This window comes from Mustela lutreola, chromosome 2 (genome assembly GCF_030435805.1).
Source record: "Mustela lutreola isolate mMusLut2 chromosome 2, mMusLut2.pri, whole genome shotgun sequence".
Taxonomy (NCBI): domain Eukaryota; kingdom Metazoa; phylum Chordata; class Mammalia; order Carnivora; family Mustelidae; genus Mustela; species Mustela lutreola.
Window position 1 is genome coordinate 3,076,090 of NC_081291.1, and position 12,842 is coordinate 3,088,931.

A 12,842-nucleotide genomic window follows, 5' to 3' on the forward strand; every position below is an offset into this window, starting at 1 on the left:
GGGCAGCGCCAGCTCCTTCTGGAAGCCCAGGAGGGGGGACCCGCCTGCCTTTTGCAGCTTCCAGAGGTGCCCATGTGGACTCGGGGCGGGGGGCTCCCCCTGCAGCCTCCTACCTCCTTCCAGGGGTGAGGACCCCTGTGGTGACGCTGGGCCCACCTGCCTACCCAGGACACTTGGTGTCTCCAACCACAGGCACAGCCACTTTAATCCTATAAAGTTACCACCACAGGAACTGGGGCTGAGGATGGGCCCCCAACAATAAGACAAGAGCTCCCTGGGAGGTCCGCCCTCAGCAGGTGCCCACCCTGCCCCCTGCCCTAGGATCCACTCGGGGGGCCTCCTATGCCGGCAGCCTGCGGCAGCCACTGCTTCAATTCAGCACCAGGAGACAAGTCTGATGTCATTTATTCGGGTTCGTAATTCAGCAACCACAGAACCGTGTCCTGGCAGGCCCTGCATCTCTCTCTGCCGCTGTCCCCAGCAACTGCTGTCCCTGGCAACCCCATGGCTCAGCATCAGGGCCAGCCGCGGCCACCTGGGCCACAGCACATGGGGACTGGGCCCATGCCGCAGGCCTACTCTCCTGCCCAGGGGCCCTATGAACAGGTACAGCAGCTGCCTCCCGAGAGCCCTCTCTGGGAGGCTGTCCCAGGCACGGGTCACAGCCCACCAGCGCTCCTCCCTGTGCCTGCAGAGCTCTCTGGGCCAGGGCAGGCACTTCCGGGGGAGTGGGGGACCCTGGGAGGAGGGAGACTGGGTGGGGGGCTAGTGGTGGAGGAAGCAGGAGAGTAGAAGACAACCCACGTAGGCTAAAGCCAACCCTGCTTTTATTTCATGAGAGCTTCTCGATGGCTGCCAGGAGCTCAGGTTTCAGAATAGATGAGTCCGGATTGGCCCCTGCAGCCTTGATGTCTTCAAGCACCGCTGCGTCCCACGAGAAGGTCAGGAGGGCCGAGGGCACCTGCAGTGGGGTGAGAAAGCCTCAGCCGCACTCGGGCATCTCTGTACTGGGAATCTCTGCACTCAGTTCCTTGTGCTGGGGCCAGGGCCACGCTCGCCCTGGGCGGCTCCACGCCGGGGACCACATACCACAACCGGCCCATTCCCATGGCCTTGCCAACCTCAGGAACTCTGGAAGTCCCTCCAGTCTTCCCACAGGAGGGTCTGAAAGCTGCCCACCCCCCCCCCACCTCCTCCCCAGGAAGGCCCTCATCTGGGATCCATCTGCCTTGGTTCTCCTCCTCAGAGAACTCTCACATGCCTGCCCTGTTCCCACTCTCTAGGTGGGAAACTGAGGCAGAGAGACATCACTTGGGGGCACACCACACATTCACAGGAAGGTGGGACTTGAACCCAGGGGCCCAGACTCCTGGGCCCCACACCACCCACTGCTCAAGGTGCCCCTTCCCCTGTAGGGGTTTGTGTGGGCAGGAAAACCCAGAGACGCACCCTGGGCCGCCGCCTACCCCCTCCCACGCAGGGAGCCCGTCACCCACCAGCCCGCACTCGTTGAAGGCCAGGCTCTCGTCCTCCGACAACCTCTGCCCGCCCGAGGCCAGCAGGTCGAAAGGCAGCCAATCGTTCTGCAAGGCCTCCCGCACGAACGCGTACAGCGCGGCCACACGCTCCCGGGCGTAGAAGGTCCCTGGGTGGGCGGGACAATGGGGTCCCCCCGCGGTCAGCAGGAGCACCCCCGGGGAGCCCCCCGGCCCGCCCCGCTCCTCCCGCCACCGCGCCGCCCTTGGACACGCACCCTGCAGCAGGCAGCCGTCAGGGAGGCGCACGCGCAGCAGCGTGTAGGTGTACTTGCGCAGCTCGCGCTGCTCCTCCCGCTCCCGCATGGCCTTGGTCCGCAGCACACTCAGCCGCTCCACCGCCTCGGACCTGAGCCTCTGCTCCCGCTTGATCTCCTCTGCCGTGAGGTTGAAGAAGTCCCCGGGCAGCTCGAACTGGGAAGCCATGGGCGAGGGCCGGAAGAGCCGGCGCTGGCGGGCCAGGGTGGCCCGCACGGGCTCAGCGACCAGAAGCTGCTCCTTGTGCCTCTGCAAGCTCTGGGGCTGGGCCAGGACGCCCTCACTCAGCACGTAGAACTCCTCGGGGCCCTCTGGGGCACACACAGGGGTCACTCTGCTGCCGCAGGGTGAGCCCCCACCCCTTCCCCTGGCACGGCCAAGACCCCGCTCCACCTCCCTTACCCTGATCAGGAACTGGAAGCAGTGCCTTCTGGAAACCAATGGCCTCAAAAAACTCGTGGGTCCCTTCCAGGCAGTTAATGCGCTCCTGAGGGAGTGCAACCAGAGGTCACACAAGGCCGCGGGGCCTCCGGGAGGCCACCAGCCTCACTGACCACCCTGCTCGGCTCCTAGGTCTTGGAGCAATGGCCAACAGGGCGAACCCGCCAAAGCCGTCCCCAGAGCGGGGGCACGAGCACACTCGCCCCAACACCAGCCGCGGGACCGCCACCAGCGGCTCGCAGAGGAGGCTACAGGGCCAAGGGACAAGCAAGAGGACCCCAGAGGTGGGGGAGACCGGCTTCGTGGGATGTGGGGGCAGGAAGGGGGCAGGGGGCGGCCACAGCCACCAGAAGTCAGCAGCAAGCACCCTGCCAGCGGCACAGCTAACGTGGGCCACGGTGGCGGGACCCCGGGATTTCTCCACAGAAACCCCAAGTCTGCGTTTATGGGAGAAATCTCCCCAGTGCCCACGGCATCCCAACGCGTTCAAATGAAGTCGAAACCCGACAGGGTGGTGGGGAGAACACACAACATAGACTCGTGATGCACGACCCGTGTTCCCAAAGCCCCGGGTCCCCGGCCGCCCCCTGCGGCCTGCCCTGCCCCAGCCCTCCAGCCCCTGGTTCTGGCAGCCTCCCCTACACCGCCCACGGGCGCCATGCGCGTGCGTGTGTGTGCATGTGTGCAGGTGCCTGCATGTGTGTGTGTGTACTTGTGTATGGTGTGTGCGTGCGGGCATGTGCGTGGTGTGCACGTGTGGCCTGGCCACACCCCGCCGCGGGCAGCCTCACCTGGAACACTCGGTTCTGCAGCTTGATCTTCCTGTACTTCTCCTCTTCGGGGTGCAGGCAGATGTTGTCCAGGTACCTGCAGGAGAACGGGGGGCCGGAGCTGACAATCCTACCAGGCCTCGTGCTAGGACGCACCCTGGAGGGCCCCCCGTGAAGCCCACCCCCTGGGGCTGACAGCCCACCCTGGACCATTCCCGGGCCTCCCCTTTGGTCCTGCTTCCCCTGAGGACACCAACACACATAGCAGTGGGGTGCGGAAGACAGAGCCAGAGTAAGGGACCATGGAAGCCCCCGGGGCCCCAGGGGCTCACGAGCTACAGGGAGTTCCTGGCATCCTTCCTCCCCCAGGCCTGTTCGAACAGATGAGGGGAGTGGGGGGGACCCTTCACTCCTCTGATAACCCCAAAGGAAAGCCAGGATTGGGATTCCCTCACTTGGTAAACCCCTCCGTTTTACAGACAGGTAAACTGAGGTCCGGAGAGGCCAAGCCCCTCTCCAGAGGGCTTGGGGCAGGGAGTGCAGGGTGGGGCCTGGCTGCACTCCCGTGCTCCTTCCAGGCTCCCCAAGGAGGCTGCGGTCTGGGGTGGGGGCGACACCCCGCTGGGAGGGCGGCTGCCCGCTCACTTGGCAATGGTGTCCACACCCAGCTTCACCCGGTCCCGGTCTTTGTTGAACGTGTGGATCTTCATGATGGAGGCAGCCACGGGGTCCGTGGAGAAGTGCTGGGAGGAGGAAGGGAAGTGCATCAGGCACCCTTCCCTGCCCCCAGTAGCCTGGTCTCACTACTCAGGTGACAGAAGTCCCCTGGGAGGCCAGGAGCCTTTCACTGAAACAAACTCAACTGTGCATTTTCAGCAAAGGAAGAGGAGGAGAGAGGCCCCCGCCCCCCCGTGCTCCAGCCTGGACCTCATCCTGCCCTGACCGCTAGGGAAGAGGGTGCGTCAAAGGCCAGATGCTGCTGCCTCCCGGGGTCCATCGGACCTCTGCTACCCGGTTTCCCAGTTTAGTTGTCGGGGTGGGACAGAGGGGACAGAGACATCGACCGGCAGAAAAACCCGTCTCCGGATGAGAGGGGGCATGCTCTCAGGATGAGGCCAGGCCAGGCCTGCGTGACCTCCCATATACCCCCTGGAGACGAGCTCCTGCTCCAAATGCTGCTCTCAGGGGTTTCCAGGTACAGGGCCCGAGGGCACACAAGGGACAAAGGAGCAGAACGTCCAGAAAGGAGCCAAACCCGTAGAGGAATCTGCTTTGTGATCGAGGCAGGTTTCACAGCTGTGACCAAAAAGCAGGTGTGTTCCATCACAGGGGGTTGGGGGGTCAGGAGAAGCTCGTAGCTATGGGGGGGGGGGGGCGGAGAGCACTGGCTTCATGCCTCAGGCTGGACAGGGTGACAGCTTCTAGTGGGACTCAAGTGGTTTTTATGCACCAAAGTTTTAAACGTTGAATAACAAAAAACAAAACAGAAAAGCACTAAAAAGCCACGTAAGAAGCATTTTAATTCCCAAGCGGGGAAGGCCTTTCTAAGTGTGCCACAAAACCCAGAAGCCATAGGACCAACATACTCAATTACACAGATCAAACACCTCCATGTGGCAAAGCGACCACAAGCACGATCTGAAAGTAAAGCACTAGGGGAAAACCTGTACAATTCACGTCACAGGCAAAACACCAATCTCCCTAATACGTAAAAAGTGCCCACAAATCAACTTCAGAAAAAGGCCAGGGGCGCCTGGGGGCCCAGGCGGCCAAGTGTCCAACCCTTCATGGTCTCAGCTCAGGTCATGATCTCAGAGTTGTGGGGTCACCCGCACTGGGCTCGGCGCTGGGCACGGAGCCCACTTTTTTCTGTTTTTTTTTTTTTTTTTAAGATTTATCTGTTTGACAGAGAGCAAAAACGAGAGGGCACACACACACACGGGAAGAAGGAGCTGCAGACTCTCCACTGAGCGGGGAGCCCGATGCGGGGCTCAATCCCGCAACCCTGGGATCAGGACCTGAGCCAAAGGCAGACGCTTTACCCACTGAGCCCCCCAGGCATGGGGTCTACCTAATAAATAAATAAATAAATAATCGATCCAACCATCCAACAGAAAGACGAGAAAGAGACACATTCTCTTCTGAAAACACGGCCAACCTGAACCAAAGCGAAGGAAATGCACGTTACGACTATCCCGAGATATTTTCACCTGTCCATCCGGGGGAAGACAGACGGAGCATCTGCAACCCCCACAGGGACGGTGTGGTTCCCGTGATCTAGGGGAGCCGCTGGCGGAGCGCGAATGGGGACAGCCCCTTGGGAGGTTCAGCAGCGGCTGCTGTCCGCACCCCACGTACGCGTCCACACAGCGCTCCCTCCCGCCCTGGGACTGACCACGGCTCTGTGTCACGTCACTGTTCCCGCTAGGACAGGACACACTGGCCATACAGTCCTCAGCAAGGAGCTTTCTAAACAGCTCCAGAACTTATGTCAAGTTGCTAAGAGTGCAGAACCGTCCCTCAGATGGTTCAGAAAGAACTAGAAAGGGGTGACAGTACAAATGCAGAAAAACATCAATGCCCGTGAACTCGGGGTAAGGTGCGGCAGAGGCCCCCATCCTCCCCCCTCCGTCTTGTGGCGCGGTCGGTGACACGGGAGGGGGGCAGCGAGGAGGCAGATAATGAGCGCTGCTCATCAGCGGGCCTTAAAATAGGGAGATTAGCCTGGATTATCCGGCGGGTGCAGCGTAATGTCGAGGTCCCTTCAAGGGGAAGAGAGGAGAGAGGCGGCCCGAGCACGACCCGGGCCTGGTGCGCTGGCTGTGAGGGCGGAGGGAGCCGCCGCGGACAGCCTGGAGGCCGGGCCAGGCCGGGCCGCGCTCCTCCCCCCACCCCTGGAGCAACCAGATGGAACTCGGGGCCGCTGCCACCTTGACTCGAGCCCAGTGGGACCCGTGCCACGCTCCTAGCTTCTAGAACCAGGAGGGAACGCGTGCCCTCTGAAGCCACCGGCTTCGTCAGAGTTTTGTCAGGGCTGGGATAGCAAACTCAGACCTGGGGGAAGCGGGTGCGGGCTTGGACAGCTGCGCCTACCTGGAACCCCTCTCTGGAAAGGGCCGGAAACCACATAGAGTGGTCGCCTCCAGGAAGGGAAGGCGAGAGGCGGCTTCTCTTCAGCCGCCCTGGGGCACTGGACATTTCGTACCCCACGCACACGCTGCCTCTCCAGGGAGACAACACATGCACCATCCACGCAGACCCGAGCCACCTGCCGGGGCAGGACCCGGCACTGCCACTCACCGAGAGAATGGCCTCTTTGATGTGGGCATCCCGCTGGTCCTTCCTGAGCGTGGCCCCGGTGAGCGGGCATGTGAAGCACACGCGGGGCACTGCCAGATGGGCGGAGCCCTCCTCTTTGGCCTCGGGCACCTGGGGGGGAGGGTGCAGGCGGTTGAGCCCAGAGCCACCACGCTGCCGCCTCTGCAGGTTGGCGCTGGGACAGTCCGGCCCCGCACCGCAGCCCTGCAGAGCCCACCTTCAGCTCTATAAAATGGCTTAGTGGGGCTTGCACACAACCGAAGGACGGGGGACAGAGAGTGTGGGGGGACAGAAAGTGGGGGGCGGCTCTGGACGCGGGGCCAATGCTCTGCAGTGGCCCCGCTCATGGTTCCCGCATCTCGTGGGGACGCAGCCCGCGGGCGAGTCAGGAGTCACCGCAACCTAGAGGAGTCCCGACTGCTCTCTGGACCTCCGTCCCTAGGCACTGTCTAGGGCCTCTTCTATTCTTAAACTCACTGAGAGCCCCAGGGTCAGGTTGCTCAGAACACCCTTTCCACCAAGCTCCCCTTTAAAGCCCACCTCCCCCAGGAAGCCGTCCCTGATGCCACTAGTCCGAACAGCCCTCCCAATTCCCCGGAAAACAGCTAAGGGCAGGAGTTGAGTGTGACAAGGTCCCAGTCAACCCCACCTTCAACCACAACCTGCTCCCACCGTCCCAGGCGGGGCTTCCCACACTGCCTTTGTGCACAAGGACAGAGGTGACCTCCGGCCACCCTGACTTCTCCTCTGTGTCCCCCACCCCAGCAGGGCACGCTTACAGCCCCAGGGCTGGGCCCCCTGCTCGTAATGAGGAAATGGCTAATTAAACCAACACAGGCAAGAAGCAGCTCCCCTGCTCTGGAAGGCCCCGCGGGCGTCTGGCTGCTGTGCAGATTTCTTTACCGTGTTGCTCCCGGGGGCCTCTGTGCTCCCACCGACAGTCGCTTCAGCTCGAAGTTCCTTTCTCACTGGAGACAGGACAGAGACAGGCGGGTTGTAAGCCCTGGTGTGTCCCCAGGCACACATCCCCAAGACCCAAGACCGGAGAGGGTCAAGATCTAGTCCTTCCTCTCCTGGGGGGGGGGCCCTGCCTGAGCCACCTCCCCCGCCCCTGGGCTTCCCCTGGTCGCCCGATGACAACCCTGTCTCGCTCCCTTCTCCCCTCCTCAGCCTTCCAGACCGCAGCATCCTTGTGCCTTTCTGCCCTGTACCCCTCCAATGAACTTGAGACTTCAGAGCCCCCAAAGTTGCTGGTCCCATAACTATTTCCACCCCAGGCCAAGCACAGGCCTCGCTCACCCTGGTTGCGGATGGACTCCTGCGACGTGGGGCCCCGGGCTCTGGGCTGCTTCTGTTCAAGCCGGGCCAGGGCCGCCGCTGCCGCCATCTGGGCCTCATCCGTGGGTCCCTGGCGGGCTTGCCGCAGTGCTGGCTGGGTGGGTTTTTCTTTGGGGGCCCTCTCCCTGAGGACAGGCAGAGGAAAAGTGAGGTGACACAGGGTCAGACAGAAGAGCCTCTGTCCCTCTTCCACTTCTGCGCCATCGGACAAACCCCTCCCTCTTTCCCCAGGGGTCACCTGCAGTCTCTAGATGGTTCTAACACAGAAGAGCCCCAGGAGGCAGAGGCAGGTCTGCCTCCAGCTCTGGCCCTGAGGGCAAGTCCCGCATGAGCCCAAGCCTCAGAGTCCTGGCAGCTCAACAGGGGGACCGCCAGCCTGCCCACACGGGCCACCACTCCGCAAGTGTGAGAGCACCTGTGAGAAGGCACCCCACTGCCCTGAGGAACTGAGGAGACTCAAAGCTCTCACTCCTCTCCACCATCCCTCCCAAGCAAGACCAACCCTGCCAGTCTGTGGAAGCCAGGCGCTGCAGCTTCGTTAGTAGGTGCCTACGGTTTGCCTGGCAGTATGCCAGCTCACACGGCAGGGGCTGGGTCTGCTCTTGCCTCTACCTGGGGAAACTAGCCCAGGACGCATGCTCCCAGGTCCACAAGGCACAGAAACGATCCGGCCTTCCCTGCGGAGAAGCCCTTCCTTAACACCCTACTCTAACTCACCTCCTCGCCTCCTTCCCTCAAAACCCTCTCCAGGTAACAAGGCTTGGAATTATCCGTACTACATCCCCAGAACTTTCTAAGCAGCCAAGGCTCTGGGTTCCTGGCCTCACTCCTCCTGCCCTGCTCAGAGCCACAGATGGCCTGATTATTGTGTCCCGACATCTCTGAGACCTGCTTCCTGCCCATCCCTGCCCCTCTGTCCACAGCTGACAACCTCATATTGAAGAAAAGATGAATCACACACCCCACCCTTGCTCCATGTGACATTTAGTTCTATCAAAATACCATTTTCAAAACATCTTACTAGCCCTCTTGAAGGCTCCATGGGGCAGCCAAAGGGATCCTTTTAATCCTAAGCCAGAGCTTGTCACTCCTGCACCAAGCCTGTCTACCACATGCACAACACAGACCTAAAGCCTCCCCGACCCACAGGCCCTTCACACCTCCCAATCTACTCTGCTTTCCTACTATTGCTCCCAGAGGCCCAACTGGCTCCTACCACTGGGCCTTTGCACTTTCTACACTTTCTGCCCGGAATATTCTGTCTGCATGTGGAATGAGGAAAGAAGGTCTGGGAGCAGCCGGGGCTGCTTAGGGCTGTGTGTGTGTGTGTGTGTGTGTGTGTGTAAAGACTGATTTTCACATGGCTAAACTTCTCTGGCTCTTGGCTTAGATGTCTCCTTCCCAAAGAGGCTTCCAGGATGCCCTAACAGTCCCCTAAATCACTTGCCATCTCCTGACCCAGCTTATTTTCCCTCACAGCTCTGAGTACCACCTCATCTCTCACCACCCATGTGCTGGTTCATCTGTTCATACCTCCCCCCTGGAAGCTGAGCCCTGAGACAGCAGAGACCTTCTCTTACCCATGAAACCCATGACAGCCCTTGTCACACACCCTGAGCCCCCAGTCTTGCCCAACGGCGTCACAGAAGCCCGGATCCCCACGCTACTTCCCTCTTCCTGGCGTCTTGTCTGATACAGTCATCACCCACACGGCCGCCACCTCCTCCCCGTCACACTCAGTCCCTGCTGCACCAGCCCCACCTCTGCCCAGTACTTGTGGAACAAATGAATGGACCTGTCTGGTCCACCCCCTCTCCCTGGCCCTCTCTTAAGCTGCCCTCCTCTCCCAGGCTCCCAGGACCTGATTCAGTCTACTGGGCTTCCCTCCCTGACTCAGGAACTTGGCCCTAGTGGGTCTCCTTCGTCTCACTCTCAGGAACCCCCAATCCCCACGACAGATGCCCTGAGGGCATGTACCCACACTCCCTCACCCACCCCCGCTGCCTCAGGATTCCCTTCCTGCAGCCTCCCTGCCTCTCTGCCTCCCCCTCACTGCCGCCCTCTCCACAATCCCTTCCATTACTCCCCACAGACCCCACGCAGGGCTGACATCTTCAGCCACTCCCCTTCCTAGACCCCACTCAGTCCCCAAAGCCCCCGCCCCCTCTACACTTCCTTTGGTCTTCCCAGCCCACCAGAGCCCTCCATCTTCTGTCCTCCCCTGAGTCTCCAGACTGGCCCCTGGCCCTTCTCTTCCCTGAGTCCTCCCCAGACGTCCACAGTGGCCTGGATGAGCACTCCGCTGGCCTTCTTCTCCCCTCTCCTCCCAGCTCCCCCTCAGGACCTCCCGTCTGCCTCAGCCTTCGCCCACAAGGTCCCCATCTCTTCCCCTGATGCCTCCGGCTCCCCACCTCCACCATCACCCGCCTCCATTTCCCTCCCAGACCTCCCTAAGCCTCTCCGACCCCCGCGCCCCCAGTCCACCGAGCCCTCTTCCAACACCGCCTCAGGCTCCCTGGCCTTAATCACACTTACCCGATCCTCCCTCACGCTCCAGAACAGAGGCCCAGATCCCTACCGCCATGGAAGCTACGCCTCCCCACTCTTTACGACCCCAGCTGTTCTCGCATCTTCAGGCTCTGTGTGCAATCTCCGAACACCTCGATTCCCTAGGTGATGCCCCTCTGGGGCCCCTTTACAGCCCACTCACTCTCCTACGGTTTCGCCAATGACCCCCAACTCTGCACCCCGCCCCCGGGCCCCCGCCTCCAGCCCCGCCCCCCGAGGCCTCGACACCCCCCCCCGCCCCGCCCCCGGAGGCTACCCCTCCCCTTGCTCCCACCGTCGCCCCCGGCGCCCCGCCCCCAGAGAGCTCTCCTCACCCCGAGACGCTAGGACTCCCCTCCCCGCCCCTGGCCCTCTCTGGGCTCCCCCTCCCATGCTCGCCTTCGGATCTCAAGCATCAACGCGGGTCACTCACCCCACGGACTCCGTGAGCTTCTGACCAGGTCCCGCGCTCTTGAACTTGATGTCAGCTTTGATCTCCTGGAAGAACTTCTTCATGGTGGCGGCGGGCCCGGCGGCAGGGGGCCGCGGGGGGCGGGGGGGGGCGCAGGGCCCAGTCGGGGTGGGGCCGGCAAGAGCCAACAACCGGAAAGAAAATACCTTGCTGCCGGAAGTCCCGCCTTCAAGAGGCCGCCCACGTGACAATCGGCCGGGGGTGCCTCTCTAGCTCTCCGCGCCTCACTGGCCCGTGGCGGCCGCTCTGCACCCCTGGGCCGCGTCTCGGCGCTTTTTCCGGACTCCGTTGCCAGGGGCGACGAGCGCGCTTCCGGCTGGAGGCTACACCGCCCTCGCTGCACAGCTTTCCCCAAAGCGGTGTTTCGGGGAGGGCGGGACCGGCCCGCGGAACTTGGTCCTGACCTTTTCCCTGCGCGAGAGCCTTCCCTGGCTGCCCCACGCAGCTCAGTGTGGGGGCGTTCAGGGCCTTGGAGGCCGTCCTGGTGCCCGGCGCTGTGGTTCTCTCGGGCACACGTGCTGGAGGCGCGGGAGGGGGCGCACGAGCGAGGGCCTGGGCACCCACGGGGGCGCATCCCCACGGCGTCTGGGCCCAGCGCCCTAAAGTCATCTTCACAGGATTTAGGAAAGAATCCGGTGCAGCCCGGACAAAGCTTGCGGAGCTTTGGTTTCCTGCGAAGTGGGCCCAGGACGGGCGTCCCCCTCGTCGGACCCCATTGTCAGGGTCACGATGGCGTCAGAAAGCTTTCAAGAAATGTCAGAGGTTGCAGTGACTTGCTCTCTGCGTACTGAGAGTCGGCCCTGTACCAGCGGGGAAGCACACACAAATTCCCCGACCTCGCAGCCCTCGTGGAGTTTCCGATGGGGCTGGGCAGACAGAGGAGGCGAGAGTCAGGTCTGGGGCCGAGTGGATGGTGTTAAGCGCTAGAGAGAGAAGGTGGACGCTGGGAGCAAGGGAGGGCGGCTGGGGACCGTTGGCAACATCACCTAAGAGGGGGGCCGGCGCAGGAACGGGGCGTGCGTTTTTGAGACCACAGGAGGGGGGGGAATGCGGAGGTGTCTGGGCATCAGATGATATAAAGTAGCTGCAGGTGCTTTTGTAGGGGTGAGAGGGGCACGGCGGTACCTTTGGTTCATCTGGGTTTTGTTTTGTTTTCTCTTTTGACCCCTTTCCTCCGTTTCTACCAGCCCCCGCCTCAGGGAACCCGCCCATGGGCTCTCCTTATCTATAAGCTTCCTGGGGTTCTTTGTGTTTCTTCTTACTTTTTAAAAAATTTTTAAAAATATTTTATTTATTTATTTGACAAAGTGAGAGATCACAAGTAGGCAGAGAGGCAGGCAGGAAGCAGGCTTCCTTCCTGCTGAACAGAGAGGCCCATGCGGGCTGGATCCCAGGACCCTGAGATCATGACCTGAGCTGAAGGCAGAGGCTTTAACCAACTAAACCACCCAGGCGCTCCTACTTTTTCTTTTATTTTTAAGATTTTATTTATTTATTTATTTATTTTTAAGATTTTATTTATTTATTTGACAGACAAAGATCACAAGTAGGCAGAGAGGCAGGCAGAGAGAGGAGGAAGCAGGCTCCCCGAGGAGCAGAGAGCCCAGGACCCTGGGATCACGACCTGAGCCAAAGGCAGAGGCTTTACCCCACTGAGCCACCCAGGCGCCTCTCTTACTTTCTTTGTTTAGATTCCACGTATAAGAAACATCTTATGGTGTTTGCTTTTCTCTGCCTGACTTGTTTCACTTAATGCCCTTGAGGTCCATCCACGTTGTCACAAATGGCAAGATTTCCTTTTTATTTATTTATTTATTTTGGCTGAGTGATATTTCATCATATATCCATACCACCTCCTCTTTATCCATCTGTCCTTCCATGCACACTGGCTTGTTTCCATAGTTGTTCATTGTGAGTTGTGCTGCAAGGAACATGAGGGTTGCACACTTCTTTTCGAATTAGTGTTTTTGTTTTCTTCAGGTACAAGTGTAATTGTTGGATTATGATACCTTTTTTTTTTTTAATTTTTAAGAGATTTTATTTATTTGACAGCAAGAGAGGGACAAGCAGACTCTGGGCTCAACCAACTGAGCCACATATGTGCCCCTGGTACTTCCTTTTTTTTTTTTTAAGCTTTTATTTATTTGACAGAGATCATAAGTA

General features: G+C 60.5%; 2 protein-coding genes across 2 annotated transcripts in view; one reads left to right on the forward strand and one right to left on the reverse strand.

The window, feature by feature from the left end:
* Positions 1–810: 810 nt before the first annotated feature.
* Positions 811–10,794, reverse strand: UBXN6 (UBX domain protein 6). Its single transcript, XM_059159533.1, has 10 exons — positions 10,641–10,794; positions 7,622–7,785; positions 7,226–7,290; positions 6,305–6,433; positions 3,650–3,747; positions 3,026–3,101; positions 2,196–2,280; positions 1,754–2,104; positions 1,497–1,645; positions 811–961 (listed from the first exon to the last, which is right to left on the reverse strand). Exons 1-10 carry the CDS (start codon positions 10,721–10,723, stop codon positions 833–835), a joined length of 1,329 nt encoding a protein of 442 aa, XP_059015516.1. The 5' UTR covers positions 10,724–10,794; the 3' UTR covers positions 811–832.
* Positions 10,795–11,393: 599 nt separating this feature from the next.
* HDGFL2 (HDGF like 2) overlaps positions 11,394–12,842 on the forward strand; it is a 28,752-nt gene continuing 27,303 nt past the window's right edge. The window contains exon 1 of the mRNA XM_059159529.1: positions 11,394–11,573. Coding sequence (XP_059015512.1) covers positions 11,409–11,573 — 165 coding nt within the window. The 5' untranslated portion in view covers positions 11,394–11,408. The remainder of the gene's footprint in view (positions 11,574–12,842) is intronic.